The 27,950-nt window shown below is 41.0% G+C and overlaps 1 protein-coding gene across 1 annotated transcript; it reads left to right on the top strand.

The window, feature by feature from the left end:
• On the top strand, window positions 1–27,581 carry YAF2 (YY1 associated factor 2). Its single transcript, XM_089673996.1, has 4 exons — window positions 1–262; window positions 384–509; window positions 16,743–16,895; window positions 20,563–27,581. The coding sequence occupies exons 1-4, from the start codon at window positions 237–239 to the stop codon at window positions 20,798–20,800; spliced, it is 543 nt and encodes a 180-aa protein (XP_089530122.1). The 5' UTR covers window positions 1–236; the 3' UTR covers window positions 20,801–27,581.
• The last annotated feature ends 369 nt before the right edge of the window (window positions 27,582–27,950 follow it).

Here is a 27,950-nt window from a genome sequence, read left to right as displayed (position 1 = left end):
CCCCACCTTCATTCTCTCACTCCTCGCACTGCCTGCTCTCCGACCGCCGCTCTCCATTAGAAGCCTCCCCGGCTGTCCGGGCTCAGCCATGGGCGCCCTGTGATTGGCCGAACTGGGTCACGTGCCGCAGCGGCGGACAGCTGGCTGCGGGTGATCTCGGTCGGCGCAGCCGCTTGCTCCCGCCTCGCTGTCCGGGCCTCAGCGCTGGGCCTCCGGATCTCCTCGTCCGACACAGCATGGGAGACAAAAAGAGTCCTACCAGGTGAGCGGTGCCGGGGGACACGGCCGGCGGTCCGGGGAGGGGGGGCGGTGTGGAGGAGCGGCCGGCAGACGAGGAGAGGCCTTGTCGTGTGTCTAACCTGTGTGTTTGTGTCTTCTCACAGACCGAAGCGGCAGCCGAAGCCCTCCTCAGACGAAGGCTACTGGGACTGCAGTGTGTGCACCTTCAAGAATAGCGCCGAGGCCTTCAAGTGCCTGATGTGTGATGTACGCAAGGGGACCTCCACTCGGTGAGTCTCACTTCTCCTGCCACCATCTTCCTGGGACATGCTTTGTACATGTGTGACCTGCAACATGACCAGTCCCCAGGTATGAGAAGCCAGGACTACAGATGTCCACACGCCGATCAGACAGATCATTAGAGGGAAGAACATGGATTATCTCATGACAATGGCATCTGAAATTGGGGGGGCCCATATATTAGGCAGCAAGTCAACATGTCGTCCCTGAAGTTGATATGTTGAAAGCAGAGTAAGGATGTGAATAATGTAGCCTAGCTTCACACTTATACAGTGCTAGAAATACTGCGATCCCTGCGCATTTCCCACACCACGTTGCAATCGCACTGCCCCTGTCATCTGCTGAAGGGCCAGTACAAAGTTGATGCCCCAAACGCATTTTGCAAACGCACTGCATCACATGGCCGTTTTGTACTGGTTGCAGTGTGGGTCAGAAGAGTGTTTTTGGTGCCTTGTGGTGCAATTTGAGCCCATTCAAAATGAATAGGCTCAAATCACACCACACTGAATTGCACAGGAATGCTCCTGTGCGATCCGCATGCCGTTATCTGCTTGCTGACCGCCCCACATAGGAGTACGGTGGCAGCGCGGCTCTCCTACACTGGATCAAGTATCTGATACGTTATCTGGCTCTTCCAGGTAGGGGACATGCACACACTGCCTGCCTCTTTTATTATTATTGTTATTATACAGATTGATATAGCGCCAACAGTTTGCGCAGCGCTTTACAAAATGAAGGTAGACATTAGTTACAATACAATTTGGTACAAGAGGAAACAGAGGGCCCTGCTTGTTATAGCTTACAATGATTGCCTCTCCCAATGTGATGTGATTAGTCCGGACCCGCTGATCAGCAAAGCGGATGACAACACAGAGCTCTGTCCTGTTAGCGAGGATGTGCCGGTTTTTGTTTCCCTGCAAATCGGCAAATAAATACCAGCACATCCCTTAGTCCCGGTTATCATTTACAGTTGTGCTCAAAAGTTTACATACCCTAACAGAAATTGTGAATTCTTGGCATTGATATTGAAAATATGACTGATCATGCCAAAAAATGCTCTTTTATTGAAGGATGATGATCGTATGAAGCCATTTATTATCAAGCAGTTGTTTGGCTGCTTTTTAAATCATAATGATAACAGAAATCATCCAAATGGCCCTGATCAAAAGTTTACATACCCTGGAATGTTTGGCCTTGGTACAGACACACAAGGTGACACACACAGGTTAAAATGCCAATTAGAGGTTAATGTCCCACATCTGTGGCTTTTTAAATTGCAATTAGTGTCAGTGTGTAAATAGTCAATGAGTTTGTTAGCTCTTATGTGGAAGCACTGACTAGGCTAGATACTGAGCCATGGGGATCAGAAAAGAACTGCGTAACAAGGTAAGGGAATATTATAAAGATGGAAAAGGACATATAAAGATGTCCAAAGCCTTGACTATGCCAATCAGTACTGTTAAATCACCTATTAAGAAGAGGAAAGTTCAGGGATCTCTTAATGCCAAGGTCAGGTAGACCAAGAAAGATTGCAGCCATAACTGCCAGAAGAATTGTTTGGGATACAAAGGGAAACCCATAGGTAAATCAGATTTACGTCCTTTTTTCCCACGAATTGATCTTTCTTTTGGTGGTATTTGATTGCCTATGTGTTTTTTTTTTTTTTTGGTTTTTTTTTTTTTGCGCTATTAAAAAATAAAAGACCGACAATTTTGAGAAAAAAACTATTTTTTGCTATTAAACATGTTCAGTAAAAAAATTATAAAAATTCCCATTACGTGTAAATGAATTGGTTTACATGAAAGTTATAGCGTTTACAAATGGCGGTATATATACTGGGATTTTTAACAAAATTTCTAGTAATGGCAGCGATCAGAGACTTATAGCGGGACTGCGGCAGGCATTCTGACACTGGGGGGAACTGACCTGTGACAACAATACAGTGATCAGTGCTAATAAAAAGCACAGACACTGTACTAATGGAACTGGGCAGGAAGGGGTTAACATGAGGGGTGATCAAAGGGTTAACTGTGTGCTGTTTCACTAAGTGCTGTGTCCGTGTGCTTTACTGTAAGCACACTGCTTTGGATGGCTGTGCTCTGCACAGCTAACCAAAGCAGTGTGCACAAGCTGACAGGGAGGAGAACTGTTTTGTTTACAGACAGTTCTCCCCATCGGAGATGTTCAGCAATCACCGGCTGGGACCCAGTGCTTGACCGCTGCGGCTGCGAATGGCGGCACGGGTAGGGCGTGCCCCCTACCCTGAGATGCAAGCTCACATATACAGTCATGGCCGAAATTGTTGGCACCCTTGATATTTCTCCAGGAAATCATGTATTTCTCACGAAACGTATTGCATTAACACATGTTTTGCTATACACATGTTTATTCCCTTTGTGTGTATTGGGACAAAACAAAAAAAGGGAGGAAAGAAAGCAAATTCGACATAATGTCACACAAACCTCCAAAAATGGGCTGGACAAAAGTATTGGCACCCTTTCACAACTGCGGATAAATAAGAATGTTACAAGCATGTGATGCTCCTGTAAACTCACCTGGGGCAAGTAACAGGTGTGGGCAATATAGAAATCACACCTGAAAGCAGATAAAAAGGAGAGACGTTCACTTAACCTTTGCATTGTGTGTCTGTCTGTGCCACACTAAGCATGGACAACAGAAAGAGGAGACGAGAACTGTCTGAGGACCTGAGAACCAAAATTGTGGCAAAATATCAACAATCTCAAGGTTACAAGTCCATCTCCAGAGAACTAGATTTGCCTTTGTCCACAGTGCGCAACATTATCAAGAAGTTTGCAACCCATGGCACTGTAGCTAATCTCCCTGGTCGTGGACGGATGAGGAAAATTGATGAAAGATTGCAACGCAGAATAGTCCGGATGGTGGATAAGCAGCCCCAAACATGTTCCAAAGACATTCAAGCTGTCCTGCAGGCTCAGGGAGCATCAGTGTCAGCGCGAACTATCCGTCGACATTTAAATGAAATGAAACGCTATGGCAGGAGACCCAGGAGGACCCCACTGCTGACACAGAGACATAAAAAAGCAAGACTACAGTTTGCCAAAATGTACTTGAGTAAGCCAAAAGCCTTCTGGGAAAACGTCTTGTGGACAGATGAGACCAAGATAGAGCTTTTCGGTAAAGCACATCATTCTACTGTTTACCGAAAACGGAATGAGGCCTACAAAGAACAAAACACAGTACCTACGGTAAAATATGGTGGAGGTTCAATGATGTTTTGGGGTTGTTTTGCTGCCTCTGGCACTGGGTGCCTTGACTGTGTGCAAGGCATCATGAAATCTGAGGATTACCAAAGGATTTTGGGTCGCACTGTAGGGCCCAGTGTCAGAAAGCTGGGTTTGCGTCCAAGATCCTGGGTCTTCCAGCAGGACAATGACCCCAAACATACGTCAAAAAGCACTCAGAAATGGATGGCAAAGAAGCGCTGGAGAGTTCTGAAGTGGCCAGCAATGAGCCCAGATCTAAATCCCATTGAACACCTGTGGAGAGATCTTAAAATTGCTGTTGGGAAAAGGTGTCCTTCCAATAAGAGAGACCTGGAGCTGTTTGCAAAGGAAGAGTGGTCCAAAATTCCGGGTGAGAGGTGTCAGAAGCTTATTGATGGTTATAGGAAGCGACTGATTTCAGTTATGTTTTCCAAAGGGTGTGCAACCAAATATTAAGTTAAGGGTGCCAATACTTTTGTCCAGCCCATTTTTGGGGTTTTGTGTGACATTATGTCATATTTGCTTTTCTGCCTCTGTTTTATATTTGTTCCAATACATACAAAGGGAATAAACATGTGTATAGCAAAACATGTGTTAATGCAATACCTTTTTTGTGTGAAATACTTGATTTTCAGGAAAAATATCAAGGGTGCCAACAATTTCGGCCATGACTGTATATGTGTGTGTGATTTTGCGCACCTGTGCTGCCCTGTAGCAATATTTCTAAAGTAGGGCGGTTGGGAAGTGGTCACACAGTGCCGAATAGCAAAAAATGGCCTGGCCAGGAAGAGGGTAAAATCTTCTAAGTGATATTGTGAACCAGGGCTTAGGCAAGGGCCACATTGTAATGGCTAGATGACTGGGTCGGTCAGGACCTACCAAAATGATCTAAGGAATAGATATTGGTGACATGGTTATGGGCGGTCAAGGCTTATTGATGTACATAGGGAGAGAAATTGCAAACAAAGGATTTCCCAGCAACACTTACCTGCCAGCCTGTGAAACAACCGATTTGGCCTTGTCTAACAGTTTGCGTTAGAAATGGATAGGTTAAGAGGAGAAGCCCATCCCTCCTTAATAGTACAGGGTTGCAATTTTTTGCGTACATATGGAGAGAAGACTGGTCCGTGTTGTCCGATCCAATAGAGGAGCTACTGTAGTTAAAATTGCTGAAAGCTAAAGCAATATTAAAGTGGTTCTAAAGCCAAAACATTTTTTTTACTTTAATGCATTCCCTGCCTTAAGATAAAAATGTTTTATTGCCCCACATCAATGCTGGCTGATCAGGCAACCTGGCACCATATTTTCTATGAGGGGCATTGGATCAGATGTGCATTCTCTTCTCCCAGAACACACACAGACCAGCAATCTGTAACTAGCTTTTCAAGCATGTGCTCAGACTTAGTGGTTGTATAGCTGTTGTTTTTTTTTTTTTTTTTTTTTTTTTTTTTTAAACAAACATGTTTTACTTACCTGCTCTGCGCAATGGTATGGTATGCAATGGAATAGTATGCGATGGCACAGAGCAGCCCCGAACCTCCACTTCTGGGTTCAGCGATCTTGGCTCCTCCTCTTCTGTGGGCTCGATCCTGAACCAGGCTGTGTTTCTATGGGCCTGCTCCCTTTGCACTGGGTTTGGCTAACAACAGCGGGGGCTAATGGCTCGTACTGCTGCCGAGTCTCGTGAGCAAAGCGAGGGGAGAAGAGCTGCTGCAAACAGGCACAGCACTAGATCGAGATCAGGCTCAGGTAATTGTCTAGGGGTGGGGGGGGGCACAGACACCTGAAGGTTTTTTTTTTTTTCTTTTTTATCTTAATGCAGAAAATGCTTTAAAGTAAAAAAACATTTTGCATTTACAAGCCCTGTAACATGTCCCTGAGACAGCAGGGCAAATTCAGCTGATGCTGTCTATGCACAGGAGACGGCAGCCTACTCCTCAAATATGGTTACTGCCTCTGTAGTAAAAACCAGCCTTTTACAGTTTCTGCAGCAGTACAGCCCTGTAAATGAACACCTAGCTGCTATAGTAGCCAGGAGTCTATATTTGTTTACGCTACTGTTGTCTTCCTAGTGGAAGTAATTTAGGCAGCATTAAAGCCACCTGATTACTTCCACAAATGTTGCATAGTGAAGAAATATAAAACTGCAAGCAGGCAGGCTTTTTCCAATGTCTCTTTTGAATTAAAACAAAACACCTGCCTTTTCGCAATCTTTAGAATGTATGCTGAGCTACACATGTGCAGGAGTGGAGGTATTTTCAGACTTTAATTCTGCTTTAAACCTTGATTTTGCATTAGGGCAGAACAGCCTTTTTGTAAAAAAGCGACCGGGGAACGCTGGTCTTACCTGTTTTTAACAGCAATTTATCATCTGTCTGGCATAGCCATTAAAGCTTAGACCCCTTTGAACTATAGACAAAATCGAAAATACATACATGACGCAAAAAAAGCCTAACTAATGCTTTTTAGCAGTTAGAGCAACAGGTTTTTGTTTTCTTTTGGATTAGAGGTGCAAAACAAATGAATAAAATATGGTTGTTGTAAGCATCCCTTTCAATGTTGTTATATGGTTTGTCCCTACCCCTGTAATTGAAACTTTTGGCTAGACAGTTGGTCAGTTACAAGAGACATGAAAAAATTATACATCTACTAGCACAGTGGTTTCAAACTTCTATCCTCAAGTACCCCCAACAGGACATGTTTTCAGGATTTCCTTCAACTTTCACAGGTGCTTTAAATGTAATGTCAATGGCTTGGTATTTATGACAACTAATTTATCTAATGGAAATTCCCAAAACATGGCCAATTGAGGCTACTTGAGAAGTGAGGTTGGGCACCACTGTCCAAGCAGGATCAACAGGTAAAAAAACTATTACTGACAGTCTGCAAATGCTATTGACATGCAGTATCATATACTGCATGTGATGTTTGAATTTTCCCACACATCAACTTTAATGCTGGCATCTCAACTTTAGGTCTTCTATAAGGCAGTCTCCCCCACTCTATCCCACCCTCTGATATAAATTCTGCATGTCTTGGAGAAAACTAAAAACGGTTTCAAAATGTTCATAAATTACAACCTTAGTTCGATGCTAAAAACTATAACTGCTTTTGTAACAAATGTTGCGTTTGGCATCATCACATCTGTATGAACCAAAAGAAAAATGGCACCAGTCAAATGCTTCTGTCAGATTTACCAACTGGTTCCAACAATGCTGCTGGGTTCTGGGTCACTGATAAGAACACGTCAAGTCCAACCATATAGTTGCAAATGTTTCCCAGGACCGCACACCAATTTAGTGAATCACAAAATGACTTCAGCTGCCTCTACACCCATTTGGAAAGCCTTTTTAACTTGTTTTACCCAAGTAGGACTTGAAGAATAATTTCGGCTTTAAAAAAAAAAAACATTCGCAGGTAAAAAATAAAAAACGTGCATTTATTTATTTTTTTTCTTGGGAAGCCTGTAAAGTACGGGTGTCACCTGTTCACTTTCCTGGGCCACATTGGAAGAAGAGGTCTTGGACCACACATAAATTACACTAACAATAATGATAGCTGTTGAGCAAAAAAAGTAAGGCATGATGAGAAGTTAACGATCACTGATATAGATGATGTACCTATCTGGTTCGGAGGATATAGTAGCAATTCTGAATTAATTCTCAAGGAGCTCATTGGATATTTTGGTTCTAATTTTGCCCTTTGTGTGCTTCATCATTGAAAATAGTTGCTCACAAATAAAGGTGTTCCTGAAAACTGATGACCTGAATAAGGCATGATGTTGAAGAGTGGGAGATTTTTCTTTGAGAAGATAAAACTTTTAAAAAATCAGTAAAGGTACTCTATCAAACTTATCAGTCGCCTGTGTTCTTTAAGTGTAAACGCAGTTTTACAAAAAATTCCAAATAACATTTTTAAGTAAGTTTACGATTTTGTGTTGGGTCGCTTTCCTAGCTGTCTTGAGCCGCAGATTGGACACCAGCAGTTACTTTTCCCTGAACGTGACTCCGGACTCCTCCCCACTCTCACAATGCCTCGTGCACAAGTGTGTGCTTAGAACTAAACTCAAAAGAGAGAGACGAGCCTCTTTAGACAGATTGTCAGTTCTTATTCGCTCACTAGAAACATCCCACAAACAGAGTGGAGCTATTGCTACTCTGGAGGCCTTAACCCAAGCCTGCCAACTTTTTAGAGACAAACTAGGTTGCCGAATACGAAGACAATATACCCTACGGTCCAAGCTATTCTATGAACACACTAACAAAAGCGGTCGTATGCTTGGTATCATACTATGTAGGGGAAAAACGAAGTCTACGATTCACTTGATTAGGACGCTGAATGGGAAGACCTGTCATAAGATGGAAGAAATAACTCTTTTTGTTCGGTATTATGAGGGTCTATACAATTTATCATCGCATGACGGCTTTGCCATACCCAGGGTAGATAGAGCAAGGGCTATACGAGAATATTAAATATGCTATGGCCTACCCATGATTTCGCAGACAATCCAGCAGTCCTTAGACACCCCTTTGACAGCCAAGGAAGTTCTAACCACCCTCCAATCCATGAAACAAAGGAAAAGTCCCGGTCCTGATGACCTCACCACTCAATATTACAAAAGCTGTACTGATATCCTTGTCCCCCTTTTTTGAGGACCTTTAGCTCTCTGGCTATCATTTCTTTCCCATCTTCTCAGCTCTTGGAAGCACACATAATGGTGATTCATAAACAGGGTAAAGACCCTTCCCAAGTTCAAAAGTACTGCCCCATATCCCTTTTTGAATGTGGATATAAAATTTTTTGCGATAGTCCTAGCCAATCGCCTGTTGCCCCACCTTCTACATTGGATTTCGTTAGATCAAGTTGGCTTTGTCCCTGGAAGAGAAGCCAGGGACAACACCATCAAATCGCTGAATCTTATTCATTGGCTTAAATCTTCCTCAATGCCTGGCTTTTTCCTCTCGATGGACACGGAGAAGATGTTTGACAGAGTGGCTTGGGACTTTGTCAGCACTGCTCTAAAGAATTGGGCTGGGGCCCTTGATGCAAGCCTACATTGGTGCTTTGTATTCTAACCCCACTGCGGCGGTGCGGATTAATGGCCACCTGTCGGGCCCCTTTTCCATCTCCAACGGAACAATGCAAGGCTGTCCGCTGTCACACATTATCTTCATCCTCATATTAGAGCCATTCCTCAGACACCTTAGATCCAACCCAGATGTCACGGGTATATCCACTCCTAATAGGATGTATAATATAGCTGCCTTTGGGAATGACATTTTATTATTTCTCTCTCGTCCCTGTACTGTGCTGTACCCTTTACTAATAGTCCACTATTGTATGGTATCAACGGAAGCAGTCCTTAAGGCAGAGACCAGGTCAGGAGGGACAAAAAAAGCCAGTATCATGCCTAATTCTGTGTCTGCTACAGAGACATCTTTTTTGGGGTGTCCTTTGGATTGGGGTACCAGGAATGGCATCGGGAAAATGCCTCTCATGCAGCTGGCTAACTGCATTTGGGTTGAGGGTTTGGGCTACAGCATCTTCTGGATACAAAAGGGCCATGATGATCTCTTCCTGGAATTTTAGGAAGGATCCACTATGTCCAGTTGCTTTGTAAAGCACAAAAGGGTTATATAGAGACAATTGAAATAAATAAACAGACACTTTTTTGTACCAGCATCTGGCTTTTCAGGAAACTAAGTACGGCTTCATCATCTGGTCATTGAAGTCCACCCCTCCCATGTTAAGGTTATAGTCGTGGACACAGAGGGGCTTCTCAACAACACCAGCTGCCATGGAAATTTGGATGGTCGTGTCTGCGTGAATGGAAGACAGGACAAAAAAATCCTGTTTGTCCTTCCACTTCACTGCGAGCAATTCATCATTTTTCTAGCAGGCTTTTCCCCCCTTTCTAAGATGGGTAATTACAAGCTGTTGGGAGGAGGCTCCAGCTATTAGGTCACACGGTGCCACATGCGCCAATTCCAAGATTGTAAAAAGTCTAAATAATGGCACATTTGTATAAAAATTGTCTACGTATAAGTGGTACCTATGCCTGGCCAATGCAGCAGAGAACATGGGCATATGATGAATCAGGTCTGTCGACCAATACAACCGCAATTAATTTTTTTTAGAAATGCTCATGTTGAGGGTTAGGCCCAAAAAACGGTTCGGAAACCGTAATAGATTTCCATGCAAGTGGTCTGGCAAGGTTTGAATTTGGGTTGGCGGCGATAAATTGTTGTGCATATAAATTGCTTTGATCCACAATCAATGCATACAAATCGTCCGTGAAAAACTGCTCCAAAACATCAAGGGGAGCAGTTAAGATTGCTTTTTCCACCTGAATTCTGGGTTGGGCAGTGAATGGAGGAAGCACGGGTGCTGCAGAATTTGTGGACTGCCAATCAGGATTTGCAAGCACATCTGGATGGACACTAAGTGCTCTACGGGCCTGTTTGAATTCTTGGTGGCTGCGGGACACTAATACACCGCACCAGCTTATACTGCACTTATGGGACTTGCCACATTACCAAGTGATACTGCAGTGCTGGTATGTATAAGACCAGGATGTACTAGGCCGCAGATGATTGCCAGTTCGCCAAAAGGTAGAGCGACACTAGTACTGGCACTCTGCTGCATATGATAATCATCATACAATTGTACCACCTCAGCAACTTTGGAATGAGGTTGGGTACACTTGACCTCATCAGGGACCTCTGCTCCATCGTCTGAGCTATCTGTCAGGGTCTGTCAGCTGCTGTCTACAGGTTCGTATTCTGAGCCTGATCCTGTCAGTGAGGCTTCCCCTTCGCTTTCATCAGACATGGTCAGAATCCTGTAGGCCTCTTCACTAGAGTACCTTTTGCTGGACGTTTTGGCCACTAAATGTGTAGGTACCTAGTGTGAATCACAGGAAAAAGAGCACCTGGCTGTCAGGGACTGCTTGAACCACTACAAAAAAATTTACCTGCAAGTGCTCATCAGGCTTGATTCTGCTAACTGTGAAGTAAAACAACAAGAAGCGCACCAACCTTGCGCATTACCTCAGTAACCAAAATGTATTTAGTAAAAGAATGGTACTCACAAACAGCGAATAAAAACAGGCATGTAAGTCCTCCAAGGGACTTTAAAGGCAAGGGGCCAGTGCGAATCCCATCATGGAGGTAGCCACTCAGTACAGCTGACGCGTTTCGAAGGTCATGCCTTCTTCCTCAAGGATTACTGCTATAGGGCGGACTTAAAGCAGTTAAAAGAAAATCCCAATAAGTGTATATTGATTTGTGTGAAAGTTACAGTTGCAAGAAAAAGTATGTGAACCCCTTGGGATTACGTGGAGTTTTGCATGAATTGGGCATAAAATGTGCTCTGAACGTTATCTAAGTGACAACAATAGAAGAACACAGTCTGCTGAACATAATACTACACAAACATTAGATGTTGCCATGGTTTAATTGCACATAACATGTAAACATTCACAGTGCAGGGAGGAAAAAGTATGTGAACCTTTGGACTTAATAACTGGTTGACCCTCCTTTGGCAGCAATAACCTCAACCAAACGTTTCCTGTAGTTGCAGATCAGACTTGCCCAACGATCTGGAGTAATTTTGGACCACTCCTCTTCACAAAACTGTTTCAGTGTAGCGATATTCTTGGGATGTCTGGTGTGAATTGCTCTCTTAAGGTCATACCACAGCATTTCAATTGGGTTGAGGTCAGGACTCTGACTGGGCCACTCCAGAAGGCATATTCTGTGCTGTTGCAGCCATTGTTTTGTTGAATTACTTGTATGCTTTGGGTCATTGTTCTGTTGCATCACCCATCCTCTGCAGAGCTTCAGTTGGCGGACAGATGGTCGTACATTTTCCTGCAAAATGTCTTGATAAACTCTGGAATTCATTTTCCCATCAATGACAACAATCCGTCCAGGCCCTGAGGCAGCAAAGCAACCCCAAACCATGATGCTCCCTCTGCCATGTTTTACAGTGGGGATGAGGTTTTGATGTTGGTGTGCTGTGCCTTTTTTTCTCCACACATAGTGTTGTGTGTTCTTCCCAAACAACTCAATCTTGGTTTCATCTGTCCACAGTATATTTTGCCAGTAGTGCTGTGGAACATCCAAGTGCTCTTTTGCAAACTTCAACCGTGCTGCAATATTCTTTTTGGACAGCAATGGCTTCCTCCGTGGTGTCCTCCCATGTACTGCATTCTTGTTTAATGTTTTCCTTATTGTAGATGTATCAACAAAAATGTTAGCATGCGCCAGAAATTTCTGTAGGTCTTTAGCTGACACTCTGGAATTCTTCTTTACCTCATGCAGCATTCTGCGCTGTGCTCTTGCAGTCATTTTTACAGGATGACCACCCCTAGGGAGAGTAGCAACAGTGCTAAACTTTCTCCATTTGTAGACAGTCTGTCTTACCGTGGACACATGAACATCAAGGCTTTTGGAGATACTTTTGTAACCCTTTCCAGCTTCATGCAAGTCAACAATTCTTGATCGTAGGTCTTCTGAGAGCTCTTTTCTGCGAGGCATGGTTCACATCAGACAGTGCTTCTTGAAACCAGTAAACCCAAAACAGGTGTGTGTTTTTTAAGGGCAGGACAGCTGTCAGCAACACATCCAATATCATCACACTGATTGGAGTCAAGGTTGGCTCACTCCTGGCTCCAATTAGCTCTGGGAGAAGTCATTAAGCTAGGGCCTCACATACTTTTTCCTCCCTGCACTGTGAATGTTTACATGTTATGTGCAATTAAACCATGGCAACATCTAATGTTTGTGTAGTATTATGTTCAGCAGACTGTGTTCTTCTATTGTTGTGACTTGGATGACGTTCAGAGCACATTTTATGCCCAATTCATGCAAAACTCCACGTAATCCCAAGGGGTTCACATACTTTTTCTTGCAACTGTATAGTGTCTACAAACTATGGTATACAGTATATACTTGAATTTACGCAGCTATAGAACTATACTGTAATGGCGGTGATCAGCAACTTGTAGTAGGATTGTAATAGTGTGGCGGGCAATCTGGTGCTAACAGACCTTCGCTGGGAGGTACACTAACGGACACTGATCACATATACTGACACTTTACTAATGACACTGGCTGGGAAGGGGATAACATCTAGGGGCAAACAAGGGGTTGTTACGTGTACCTAACAAGTGTAATGTGTGTAATATGTGCTGCTTTTACTTACAGATCCGGATGTTTTTAATCCCTGCTTTGCAGGGCGAAGAAGCCAGATTGCTGCTCTGTTTGTAAACACAGGACTCTGTTCTGTGATTGGCTCCAGCCAATCAGTAGGCCCACTGCCAAAATCATTGGCTGGGACCTGGTGACAAAATTGCACTGTAGCCAATGATGGTGCTGGTCAGCAGGGGGCACGTGTATGCCTGCCCTGAACCTGGAAGAAGCTGGATCACATACGTTATTCAGCCTGGCTGTGCATACCGGGCGGGCGGTAAGCAGTTGAAGCTGTAGTGAAAAAAAAAAAAGGGCCCCTGCAGGATAATGTCATGATGTGCTTAAAGGCATCGCGTACTAGCACATTATGACATATTTGTCTTAAAACAAAGCCCTGCAGTGGTGCGCTGACAGGGCTTCCATCTTCACCATGCGTGCGCATGCACCAGTGAAGTCACTGGCAGCTATTAAACTAAATATCTCCTAAATGGTGCACGGTTGAGATATTTACTGTGTCTACAGTTAAGCTCTAATATAGGCTTACCCATAGAACAGTGGTCTCCAAACTGCAGCCAAGGCTCGGACGCTGCCCTTTGCTTGCCTTTATCTGGCCCTAGGGGCACTATTCCTCCTAATGACACCAACGATGGGGCACTGTTCCCGCCACTGACACCAACGATGGAGCACTGTTCCCGCCACGGACATAAACGTTGGGGCACTTCCGCCCCCCCCCCCCATTGACGCCAATAATGGGGTACTATTGCTGTCACGGATATCACTGAGGCATTGTTACTGATGCAAGAACATTTTACTCCCACTGGTCACAGTCTGGCCCTCTAAAGTCTGAAGGTTAGACCCTTTGGAGACCACTGCTGTAGGTATAAATAAAAGTGTGGATTTTACTACTGTTTTAAACCTGAATTCCAGGTATGGATTCCTATCACATTCTGGGTATACCCTTGTAGATGGTCAAATGAACATTCATATGCAATTTCTTTGTACATTCAATGACTAAGAATGTTGTTCGAAAGTACTTCAAAATTTTCTTTAATTTTTACATTTGATTTTAGGATAAATATAATTTCCGGCATGGAGCCTTAGAAGACAGTGGCAATAACTGCAGAAGTGATTATTGCTGCAATGATTTTCGCTTCCATGGTGATCCCACAGGTGTGGAAAAACCATGCCACAATTGTTTGTGCCTCTGATGCAGCCGGTCTAAGCCAGTGAAATCGGTCAGGCATGTCCTATACTGCCCCCAGATTCACTCAATGGGACCACTGAATACCAGCTGAGGAAGACAATGGCCAATGTGCTAAATATGCTTTGTCTGGCTGTACACCATATTTTTGAAGGCATGATTGAATGATTGTGGAATCCACTCAAGGACTGTATTGATATGATATGCTGCTTTGTTCTCTTTTGGACGTTGATCCCACTTCTATGAGATTTGGCCTTGCTCAACTGATCATGTTATCTTGAGGATATATTATCTATATCAAATTGAAAACTAAGCTGAACCCAGTATGCAAACTATGTTTGGGTGAACTTTTAAGTCTATTATATGACATATGGGGACATCTGTGAGAGGGAGGTGACGTCTTTAAATAAGGCTGTTTGACTCCGTAACCTCCCCTGGACCACAAAGTACTGCATATATTATCTCAGTGCTTATGAGAGGGAGGTGGCTGACCATTTCCAGGAGGGACCGGTTGAATCATCAGTTACTGTTCCAATTACTTCCTCTGAACCACAGCATTTATATTATATTATTTATCCTTGTCAAGCTGAAATAAAATGGCCATCTTATGATTGTCATCTGTGAGAGGGAAACAATCCGTGTTCTGGAAGCATATCCATACTCTGGCTATAGCTTTTTGTTTTTTTTTCCCTGTGCCATGGACACTGGGAAAGCCAGAGGATTATGGGGGATGATGTAAACTGCACAATTCTAGCTCCCTTTATGATGTATGTTGGAGAGTCTGTTTCCCCTTGTTGATATATTACTTTGTAGCAATTTAAATGGGTATCCAACATTCACAGAAAATTACATTGGATATTATTATTGCATTCTACAACATCCATCCGGAAATTACGGTTGCCACCATTTTTATTTATATATATATATATATATATATATATATATATATATATATATATCTGTGTCTTTCTGCCTTTTTTTTTTTTTTTGCCTTCAGCAAGTGAAATGCATGCATGGGTTGAGATCAGGTGATTGACTCCAGCCATTGCAAAATATTCCACTTCTTTTCCTTCAAAAACTCCTGGGCTTCTTTTGCAGTGTGTTTTGGGTCATTGTCCATCTGTACTGTGAAGCGCCGTCCAATCAACTTTGCAGTATTTGGCTGAATCTGGACTGACACTAGATCTCTAAACACTACAGAATTCATCCGCCTGCTTCTGTCGTCTGTCACATCATCAATAAACACCAATGACCCAGTGCCACTGGAAGCCATGCATGCCATCACACTGCCTCCACCATGTTGTACAGATGATGTTGTGTGCTTTGGATCATGAGCTGTTCCAAGCCTTCTCGGAACTTTTTTCTTCCCGTCATTCTGGTACATATTAATCTTGATTTCATCCTTCCAGAAAATGCTTCTCCAGAACTGGTCTGGCTTTTTAGATGTTTTTTTTGGCAAAGTGTAATCTAGCTTTTCTATTCTTCAGGTTTATGAATGGTTTGCATCTTGTGGTGAATCCTCTGTATTTGCTCTTGTGAAGTCTTCTCTTGATTGTAGACTTTGACAATGATACGCCCACCTCCTGGAGAGTGTCCTTCACTTGTCTGGATGTTGTGAATGGGTTTTTCTTTACCATAGAGCGGATCCTGCTATCATCCACCACTGTTGTCTTCTGTGGACGTCCATGCCTTTTTATGTTGCTGAGCTCACCAGTGCGTTCTTCTTTCCTCAGAATGTACCAAACTGTTGATTTGGCCACTCCTAATGTTGATGCTATTTCTCTGATGGATTTGTTTAGTTTTTGAAGCCTTTCAATGGCCTGTTTCACTTGCATGGACAGCTCCTTTGAACACATGATGTAGGTTCACAGCCAAAAATTCCAAATGCAAATACCACACTTAAAATCAACTCCAGACCTTTTTACCTGTTAAATTGATAAAAAAAAATAACGAATCAGTAGCCCACACCTGGTCATGAAACCACTTTTGATTCAATTATCCAATTACTTTTGGTCCCTTGAAAAAGGGGGGATGGCTACTCTTAAGAGCTGTAATTCCTAACCTCATCCTCCAATTTGGATGTACATACCCTCAAATTAAACCTGAGAGTGTGCACACACATTTTTTATATGTATTTGATATTTTTGATAAAGCTTTGACACACATGTAGATTTATACACCAGGTGGCAGGTAGTTTTTTAGGCAATTTTTGTGCGGTTTTGTTTTGTTCATTTAATTAATGTTGATTTATTGTTTTTATTGATCCAGTGCCACATTAGTTTAATCCGTCCTTTTTTTTTTTTTTTTTTTTCTCTCTTTTATTATAACTTTATTATTTATGGGTAATTAGGCGGCAGAGTTGAGCCAATATCCATTTTTTAGTGAGAATAACCACATTTTGTTTTGATTTGTATATGTCTAATTGGGCTATCTGCTTCACTTCTTTTGTTGCACAAATCTGTATTGTGGATGTAGAAAAGCAATGTATTTAGTTTTTCACTAGATAAGATACTAGGTATACAACCTATGTTATAGATCAAAAATTAATGCAGTGTTTAATGTTTAGTATTTTTACTCATGCAGAAAACCCCGACCTGTTTCTCAGCTGGTGGCACAGCAAGTAACACAGCAGTTTGTACCACCCATGCAGACCAAGAAAGAAAAAAAAGATAAAATTGAGAAGGAAAAGAGTGAAAAAGAAACGCCCATTAAAAAGAACAGTAATAAGAAAACAAGGTATGATTTACTCTTAGAATGAGAGAAAAATGTGTTTTTGTTTTGAGCAGGATTATTTTGTAAATGTTATTAAAGTGGAAGTAAAGTCCACTTTTAACTTGTACTTACAGGTAAGTCTGTAATAAGGCTTACCTGTAGGTACAGTGAATATCTCTTAAACTTGCACTGTTTAGTAGATATTCACATAGCATGCAGCCGAAGACATAACTGGCTCATTCACTCTGAAGGGCTGGCATACCCGTGCCATTCGTTCAGAGCTCCATGCTGGGGCTCCTGTGCGCATGTGTAGGATTGACATCATCGCGGCCCCTGTCATTCCTACAGCTAGAGTCCACAAACCCGAAAGGAAAACTGGATAAAGATCGATGCGCCTGGGAGCCATGATAGCGTTGCCTTGGAGTGCTCTGTGTCCAGGTAAGTCTCCCAATGTGCTAGTATGTGGTGCATAATAGTACATTATGACTTACAGTGATTCTAAAAGCTTTTTTTTTTTTTCTTTTTAATTAACAAGCATGTCTATACTTACTTGCTGTGTGCAGTGGATTTGCACAGAGCATCCCGGGTCCCCGCTGGCTCTCCTGGTTTCTCCCTCCTTTCGGGTGCTCCCACAGCAAGCAGCTTGCTGTGGAGGCATCCGCTACTCCGTGTTTTTATTCACACACGGAACTGCAGCTCGGCCCTTCCGCCTCTCTCTTCTCATTGGCTCACTGGCTGTGATTGACAACAGTGGGAGCCAATGACTCCTGCTTCTGTCTTAGCCAATGAGGAGAGGGAGTCCTGGGATAGCTGAGACTCCAGTGCACATTGCTGGATTGAGAGGGGGTTTGAGTATTGGGGGGGGGGGGGTGTTACACAGAGAAGGTTTTTACTTTCATGCATAGAATGCATGAAGTTAAAAAACCTTAAGCCTTTAGAAGCACTTTGAACCTGCAGGGGTCTGATATTTGTTTGTGGCTGTTTACTACTGCTTTAAAACAACTTCCCAGAACGCCTATATGTTACTCAATGCTGAGGTCAGCAACCAGTAGATCGTGGCCTGGTGACTGGTAGATCACATTTTGGGCTTGCTGACCCACCATCCCAGAGCAATCAGAGTGCAATGCAGAGGGACTACTTGTAAAGTTGGAGCTGTAGTAGGGAACAAAAGGTTCATAAGCTAATGCCTCCTCTGTAGCGCTGACTCCTGTCCAATGCGGAGTGATACCAACTGCACTCCATCTCTTATCTCAGCTAGCTGACTCCAGAGTGGTGCTAGCAGCAGGAAAGAAGAGATCTTTCAGGTCAGTGTGAAGCAATACACTGGGCATAATAGTATTGGACTGCTTTCACACTGATGCGGTGTGGTTTACTCACACCGCGGGTTCAGTGCAGTGTTCCTGCAGCTTTCCTACGGTCTTGCTGCGCTTAGGCGTAGACTTATGTTATATCCTGCGGGTTTAGTGCACTTTCTGAAAGCGAACCAAAACTTCTGAATGCAGGAGTTTTACTGTGCTTTTCAGAAAGTGCACCACACCTGCAGCATATGATAGAAGTCTTTGGCAAAGTGCAGCAAAGCAAAGAAAGTCACAGATGCACTGTGCTGCACCCGCAGTGCAGGTAAACTGCAGCACATTGGTGTGAAAGCAGCCTTATAGGGGGCTCAGAACAGTAAGGCTTCATTTACATTTGCAGTCTGGGGGGGTGGTAAAACTCCATAGTTAAGATGTGTTTTTACCACTCCATCCCCAACCGTAACCGCACCCTTTTTAGCTGCAGAGGCTAGGGGTGTACACATGTCTCAGCCGCAGCAGGAGTTATACGCTCTGTTATGGTTGCTGGGTGTAGCACCTGTCATTCAAGTGAATGAGGCCGTTCTGCACCTTGTGCAGTACAGCAAACAAGATGTTGTTTTGCTTTCTCACCACCTGCTTCAACCTCTTGGACCCCGCAGAAGCATGCAGTTGCAGGGCGCTTGCAGAGTGGCCCCATTTGCTTGAATGGATGTTGGGATTGGCAGGCCATAGCACACACCAAAAGCAACAGGGGGTTTAATTCCTGCTGTGGCATGTGTACACCTTTGGCAGCTAACGGGGGTGAGGATTTGGGTTGGTAAAACTGTGACTCAACAACATTGTCTAAAATCCCCCGCCCCAACTTTGTGTGAATGAGCCCTAAGGGTGCTGCTTCCGAATGCAACTAAGGGCTCATTCACAAGTGCAGCCGGCGGGACCATGTACCCCATCAAATTTCTTATCTAATTTCTTGAGGCCTAGAAATGCCAGGACAGTACAGATATTCCCCAAATTACCCCTTTTTTGGAAAGTAGACCATCCAAGGTATTTATTAAGAGGCATGGCAGGTTTTTTGTAGTTGTAATTCTTTGTCATAATTTGTTAGAAAATTAAGAAATAAAAAAAAAAAATTCACAATTTTTTACATATTATATCACCAGTGCATTTAATGTGTGGCAGTTATCAGGGACACTGACTGGTGACAGTATGTAAAAAATAAAATTATCTTTTTTTTTTTTTCTTAACACACTGTGACCCAAGCAATTAAATGTTACCATAGTAACATTGTACTACTCTGGGGAAGTGATCAGGTTTTTTTTTTAAACTTTGATTTTGAAATTGATTCATTCAGTGTGTGTTGTGATTAGCTGTGATGGCCATAGATAATTACATGGTACAGATGGGCTGTGATTTGTCCTGTCTGTACCATGTGATCACTGTGACCAATCACATCTAGCAACACAATTGTACACAATGAATTGCATGAATCTAAGCCATTAATTGTTTACAATTGTCATGTGATCTGCTGTGATGGATCACAGCATTCACATGGTACCGGCAGCTACACAGTACAGTGATCTATCATCGGCTGTGTCTGGTGGACACAGCCAGTGACAGATTTCACCGCAGCGCCGCCATGTTTGAGCCGCATTACGGGACAGTTCCGCCCAGTCGTCATTTTACAGTAGGCTGTGCGGGAAGTTGGTAACCCTTAATTTACTGTAATCAGCCCTAATTAACTCCCTATTTTCCTCCCTTCAACTATTACTTACTGCAGACTTTTTTGCTTGTTTCTATTTTGACTATTATTTAAACTTTCTTTTTTGGCTAATATTTTTAAAGACATTTAACATAAATTTACACATTTTCCATTTTAAAACAGTGCAAAATTGAAAAACCATTTTTTTATTTCATTCACATCGCAATGCTTTTGTGCCAGAATTATAACTTTAGTGTAATATAAAATGTGAACTTTTCATGTGCAGTTACACCATTTTTAAACACTGCTTTAAAAAATATGTTTTGTTGTTTTTGTATTGTCTAAGGATTGCGAAAAAAAAATTGTTGCAGGACAATATCATGAAAAGAGAGCCCTGTTTATCCTTAAGATAAACAGGTAATACATATATTGTTTTTTTTAAGCAACAACAAAGTTATTCCTGAATAAACAGGTCCATAGCAAAAATGTAAAAAAGGTGGTGAACAGCTGGTTAATGAGATACATGAACTGGCACAACCAGGATTATTACTTAGCTGGTTTTCCTGTACTGAGGGCTATATTTTTAATATTTTTGTTTTTATACAATCTAAAGATTTGGAAAAATATTTTAATCAAACCAACCTTTCTGACTTCCTTCTGTCTACTAATGAAAATGTTACATTTCTGTCTGCTCTAGGCCTCGATTGAAAAATGTGGATAGAAGTAGTGCACAGCATTTGGAGGTCACTGTGGGGGACCTAACCGTGATTATTACAGACTTTAAGGAAAAAGCAAAATCCCCACCTGCATCCAGTGCCACATTAGTGGATCAGCACAGTCAAAGTGGATCTGGCTCTGAAAACACAGAGAGAGGAATATCCAGGTCATCTTCGCCTAGAGGAGAAACCTCATCAGTAAATGGGGAATCACATTAAAGTTCTCTTCACCTTTTCTAGTCATTAACTGATATTGTGACAAACATCTTCTGCCAATAGTCACCACAGTTACATAGGGAAAATCTAATGCTAATCTTATATTTTTCTGAAGAAAAAATGGTTAGGTATGCACTTATTTTTTTAGTCTACATTTGTAAGTGCACATTGGAAGATGCAACTTTCAGGTAAGTGACACCAAATCATGAGACGGGTTCCTATAAACTAAAAGCTGGCATACTCCTGCTCTGATCTTGGCAAGATTATGACTTGTTTAAATTATAAAAATGTTTCAATATATATAACTTGTTTACTGGATGCTGTAGCCTAGAGCCAAGAAATAGCAATACAGGCTTACTAAAGAACTGATGTAATTCAGGGTCACCATCACTGGATGTGTATATTTTACACTCTTGAATAATCTTTGATTTTAAAAATATATTGCTTTCTGTATATACCATTTTAAACCGGCAGTTTTGATAGTGGTCAAATTTCTATAAACTTGTTGGTAAATGTCTGTGATTCCTTAATACAAGGTCTGATCTAGACTCCTAAAGGTGGCCAAACACATAGAAAGAAAGACAAATAATTCTGCCATGTTGTTGGATAATCTGATGGTGCCTTGGCTGTTTTGTCATTGGAAAAGTCTACTGGGAAGGTTGTAAATATTCATCCCTTTGCAGTCTGACTAACTGTAAGATTGAAGTATGGAGTGTTATCAAAAGAGCTTGCTCAAGGTCACCAGACAGAGGCACCATATGTGCATGCACAAGTTTTGACATGTGTGAGTTATCTCCTGCAATGGAAGTGTTTGCTCTACAATAATGATGCATGATGTTGTATGCTCACGTTTATGTATATAAAACATTGGCAGTGTGTCTTCGTATAAACTGTTTACATTTGCAATGAACCATGGCTTCCTTTAGCTTTACCTCTCATTTTACATCTGTGAGCATATGTGTTTGCTGACATTATCGTCAGTTAACATATGAAATTATTTTTTTTATATCACTTTAAATTGTTTGTTCTCTGGATAGTAGACAGGAAAACAAACATTCAATGTCCCAGCTATTTTTTATACCACCTCATACTATAGTGTATGGCCACCTTTAAAGGATAAGTTCACCTTTAGGAGCATGTTGCATGTTACACTCATAAGGTGAGACATGTACCATGCTTCTATGCCCACACCTCCTGCCACCAGTGCTTCCCTCTGTGTGACAGCCCATGGGGGATCCCCTCCCCACACCCGCTGTATTTTTTTAAAAACAATGCCACTGTACGGGGCTCTGCCCACACTGCTAGGTCATTCAGTCACAGATTCCTGTGAATAATAAAAAAATAACTACAAGCATCGTTTGCTACCGCAGCAGACACACTTGTAGTTTGAATGGGCTGCGAGCTCATAGTTTTTTCAGTCTTCCTCTAGCTTTGTAACTGGAAACCTGTACAGGAATATAGGCACAAAGCAAGAGGAAGATGTTGCATCCACGCTCTGCTTATTGCGTGTGGAATGCTATGCAGGCTCCAGTAAGGAAGAAAAAAAAAATATGCACAATGCTATTTTTTTTTTTTTTTACCGGCAAAAATATATGCATTTTTATTTTATTTTATTTTTGAAAGGTGAATTTAGCTTTTTATGTTGGTTCTCACAGACAGATGTTTGAGAAATGTAGTCACTACTTGAATGGAGATTTTCAATGTGAGTTGCACATATCACCTGAGTGAGTGATCCCTTGCAAGAAAATTCTTGCATATTTTATTTCACAAAATTAAATCCATGTTGGTTCTTATTACTGCAAAAGGTTGATTTATACTATATTGCATCACATGAATGAAAATATATATATATTTGGCCTTATACAGTAAAAGGGTCATTCACGCAAACACATGTGCTAATGAGTGTTGACTTGTCCTAGTGACATTGATCTGTGTTTTTGAAAGATTTTTGGCTTAAGGCAAAATGCAGCATGTGGAATTTTTCTTTCCAACAAACTCTGATGTATTGTTGTGAACAGGTCCTACTAAAAATATTAGATTTTTGCTAGCATTTTGCCTGTGATAGAAAATGTAGCAAAATGCCTGACATTGCATCCAGTATAAAGAAGCCCTAATACAAATGTTTTAATCGTGTAAAAAGCTCAGCATTTATCTACTTGAAACTGAGAAGAGTTATAGAAGCCCTTCCATTTTTAGGTGTTGCTAACCCTTTAAGATGGAATACTACTGTGCGTATATATAAATGTTTAGAGTACTTTCCAACCATTCTTTCTTGCATTACGTGCTTGTAATACATAAAAAAAAAAATTACACCACTAACATTCTGGATGGGACCCTGAAAATTGCTTAAAGCCCAACCCCAGCCAAATCTTTTTTTATTTTGTTTTAGATAGAGCTGAGAACTGTTAGAACCTGTGCCAGTTTTTTATTGCTGTGTCCGTATTGTGGAGATTTGCTTTCGCTTCCTTTCACACCAGCAAGTGATGGGAAATCTCTCCAATAGGGACACAGACAAAAAAAAAATCCCAATTTAGAGCTCCTGGGTTAGAGCTCCTGACAACGTTTTTATTACTGTCCTTGGTGCTTTCCTGTCCCAGTCCTCTCTCATTTTCTATACAGATGTCTCAGAGATAGGAAGAGAGGAAGCATCCCCAGTGTGTCAGAGTAAGAAATATAAACCACCTTCCTCACACTGTTCATAATGGAAAAAAAATTGGCTGGAGTTAGGCTGTAATTGAAAACATAGCAGTTTCACCAACCATCAGATCTGAGTTTAGAAAGTTGTACTGTGATTAATATGTCTGCTGTCTCATAGACATTAATTGGCTGAACTACTGCAGTTTAAGGGTGACCTGTTCAGAGGAAAGCAAGTAGGCTGCCATTGCTAACCTCCTTATAAAACTGCTGGTTGTGGTTGCTGGGCTGTTGCTTCAAAACTGTGAGTCAAAAAATGTGCAGCTGCAAAACTGCTGGAGGAGAATCAAAGCCATAGGAGCTGCTTTAGAGCCAAGCAACTGGCTCTCTCCAAAGTAGAGGAAAGTAATAAAGCAGCCTACAAATTTCCGTCAACGTAGGTTTTGTATAAGATGCCAGCTAAATAGAGTTTATGAAGAGTGAATATGCAGACATACACACAAACACATATAGGGGGTTATTTACTAAAATTGCATGGTGCAAAATCTGGTACAGCTCTGCATAGAAACCAGTCAGCTTTCAGGTTTTATTGTCAATGCTCAATTGAACAAGCTGAAATTTGAATCTGATTTGGCTAATATGCACAGCTGCACCAGATTCTGCGTGCTCCAGGTTTTGTAAATCTCCCCCATAGCTTACATACACACCACTTGCCCTCCTGATATTACAGACTTCAGGTTTAGATATATTTTTGATCAGGACAAGTGATTACAGGTTCCTGTGAATAACTGTAGCTCCGCTTTAAGGGTCAATTCACACTATGTGCGGTGACTGCATTGCAAAACGTCTGTCACAGCAAAGATGCACAGGAAACAATTGTTTGCTATGTTTCCCATTCTCACTGCAGCACAGCATATGGTTGCGCTGCAGTGTGCTGCAATAAAATGCAGACATGCTGCATTTTATTGCACTGCACTGTGCCAAATTGCTTGGCAATGTACAGCAGCATAGCGCATCCTGCTGCTGTACATTGCTGTGAATAAAATGTAGGTTTTGTACACTTCAAATTAAGTTTGTGCAAAAAAAAAAAAAGGGAGCCATGTTATGCACTGAATCATACACCACACTGCCCCCTACCGCATCCAGGAACGGACAGCGCTCTGGCAGCCCTCTGTTGATGTTTGAACCAGGCCTAAAATTATCCAATGTTGGCAAACCAGCATCTTTTCCCAAATTATATAGAGCATAGGTCAGAGTGATATCGCCCTTTTGATATCAACCTGTATTGTCACGTCATACTGTAAATAGGAGTTTTGCATAATTTACAAATGCTGAGATGGTGGAAAAAATGTAAGCACTAATATTGTTTCCCCAGAAATTGTGTGGTTTGTTTATGATGCAAATTTACTGTCACCTGACTGTCATAAACACACAAGAAATGAAAAGGGGATCAAATAATGTACCAAATTAAGGGATATTTCTTGCACATACATTTGTTTAAAAAAAAACGGTATTCAATGTGTAGGTGAAGGAGAACTATGTATTTTCCTTGAATATGACTGTTTACATGAGTCCCTATTATTGGTGATATACACTAGAGCTCTCTGTGTACTAAATATTTTCAGGCACAAAAGGTTTGAGCACACATTTGTAGTCTTAAATGTTACAAATTAATGTTGAAGTGCCATGGAAATGTGGTTGATCATTTTGTTATGCAGTGTTATTAGTAATTCCATCTTCACTTTTAGGTTAGTGAGTACTAACACTTCTTGAATAGATTTTTACAGGCATGTTTTGAAAAAAAATATAGTTCAAGCTGCATAAATATGTATTATTTGGTCGGAAAATTGTGATGCATAGTTTTATGTATACAGCTCAACAAATGAATTTAGTTAACTTTTACTGCTACAGGAATCTCAAAGTAACTATTTTAAATGCACCTGCTGGTACTTGGTGTGATTTAAATAGGAAAAATATAAATAAAGCCTTTGTATGAAATGTTGCCATTTATTTTCTTTTTATAAGTGTATTTTGGGCAACTGTTACTTTGGATTTTGTGGATGGCTGTAACAAGTTGTCATGTATTACAATGCTGGCTGGTTTGTTTTTGTTTGCTTTGCTGTTTTTTTATGTTTGTGTGTTATGGTCAAATCAAAATTCTGCATTTCAAGTTAATATCTGTCTTGAGCAGAGTAATAATTTAGAATCATTTATTTTAAATCCTGTTTGGTTTTTTTTTTTTGGTTTTTATTTTTTACCCAAAGCTGTGTAGTTTGTATATGTTCTGTTTTTACTTCCATAACTTTAACGCTATGAAACTTTACACATCAGGGAGAAGGAACTGAATTTTTATATATATATATTTTGTTTTGCTTTTATACTGCCATTTACTATCTGACATACTATAAGCAGGGCACAGACATGTCTGTGAAATGAACCTATGGCGTCATAGCCTGGTTCTTTAAAATTAGTAACAGGTCTAATAGTTTAATATATATTTTGGTCCAGCTTTTTCTTACTTTAGTTTATACAGGATACCACAATATGTAAGAACATCTCCCCAGTTCATTTTTAGGGGCCAGTAACCATTGTGATATTAAAGAGTAATAATTTTAGGCTATTATAGCCATTCTGAAATTTAATGGTGCTATAAAAGTGCATTCACTTCTGATTTTGTTCAACATAAAAGGGTTCTCCAGGATAAATCAATATTTTCCATATATTACCTATCGACTATTCCAGAAAGTAGCAGAGAACATTATCTCACTCAGTCAGCCCTTCTTAAAGTTGAAAGTAGAAGGAAAGACTAAATAGTAAACCTGTTTTGCCTCCCCATTGCTCTGCATACATTTTAGCATAAATTGCAATGTAAACACCTCCCCACCCCAAGTTTAGGAGTCAAAATCAATGTTTTTCAACCACAGTGGCGAAAATTTAGTGGAGCATGATGGAAAATCTTTCTCGAACAAATTTCTAACGGGGAGTGGCATTCATTACAAATTTGAATGTTAAAAGCAAACAAAGTACATTCAAATGACATCCCATCAGTCATCAAATGTAGAGAGAGTTTTCGTACAAACGCTTGAACCTTTGTTAGAAAATCTACTAGTGTATAGACCGCTTTATAGTGGAGTTCTAACAACGGGGTTCAGTCACCTAGAACAGTGACTTCACTGCCATCCACTTCTCTAGACATCGTCAGAAGGAAGCAAGCTCCTTTCCACCCCCCTTAACAGGCACATATTAACCTATAGAAGCTGGAGCTGTTCAGACACATAACCACATAGAAAAACTTGGGGGGAAAAAATGGTATTTACATAACAATGTCTGCTAAAATGTTTGCGGGGCAATATGAAAATAATATATAAAAGTGGGTTTGCTGTTTAGCCTTAATTTATAGTCCTGAAGTCTCTGATATCATTGCCTAAATGTTCTTATTATTATTATTAAATACAGGATTTATACAGCGCCAACAGTTTACGCAGCACTTTACAGCATAAGGGCAGACAGTACAGTTACAGTACAGATCAATACAGGAGGATTCAGAGGGCCCTGCTGCTGCTATGTGTCTGCTTTTTTTGTTATTAAATAGATTAGTTGGTATCAAATGGAAATATTTTTGTTTATGCTAGAGAACGTCTTTTAAGACACATTCAAGTCATAATTTCTTTGGAATTTATAATTGTCTAATTTTTATAATATAAATATGAATTACCAAAACCTAAATTGTGCTTCCTTTTTTATTTTATGCTTATCAAGAGATCAGATCGTTCAATTGAATGTACAGTAATTGCTTACTATTATTTGTTTACATACTGTATTCACACCTGTTTGGTGAGTTCAGATTAACTATTGGTCCACATTGTTAATTCACTATAATTCCTGTCCCAAGCCCTATGCAGATATGCTATTTTAAAGGCTGTGGTTGCCTGGTACTGTGACTTTTTTTTTTTTTTTTCCCAGTGTCAATATCCATTTTAAATGTAAAGTCGAAACAAATTTCCATTGTTTGTTTCATTGTTTCCCAGGGTGATAAAATGATTAAAATCCAGGCTAGTATCTAGTACATGTTCCAATAAAATATTTTTATGTATACAGGTTTTGCATTTTTGTTTACAACCACCTAAAATAAAAAGGTAACATTACCCGGTTAATGTCTTTTTGTATTTCCTGGCATTTGTGATGTTTGCATACCTGTAGTAATGAACTTCTCTTTTTAAAAAAAAAAAAAAAAACACAAAGACTTCAGTACTGAGCTTCTATCAACTTCAGTTAAAGAAAACAAAATTCTACTGTTTTGGGTATGGAAGGTACTAAATGTCATGCATTGCTTTCTACCTGCTGCTTTTTACATTGTCAAAGGGATTTTCCAATTTTTATGAAGGGCATGTGCAATGTTTTGTTTATTATATGTTTAAAGGTGGAGGATAAGGATTAAAACAGATATAAGATACTGAGAAAAGGGCTCCTGTATGTCCTTATGCTTCCTCAGAGGTGCTCTTTAGCAACTTCTGTTGCC

Source organism: Staurois parvus, unplaced genomic scaffold (assembly GCF_062004578.1).
Source record: "Staurois parvus isolate SC_StPar_1 unplaced genomic scaffold, SC_StPar_1.0 ptg000147l, whole genome shotgun sequence".
NCBI lineage: Eukaryota > Metazoa > Chordata > Amphibia > Anura > Ranidae > Staurois > Staurois parvus.
This window is presented reverse-complemented; position numbering and strand designations above follow the sequence as displayed.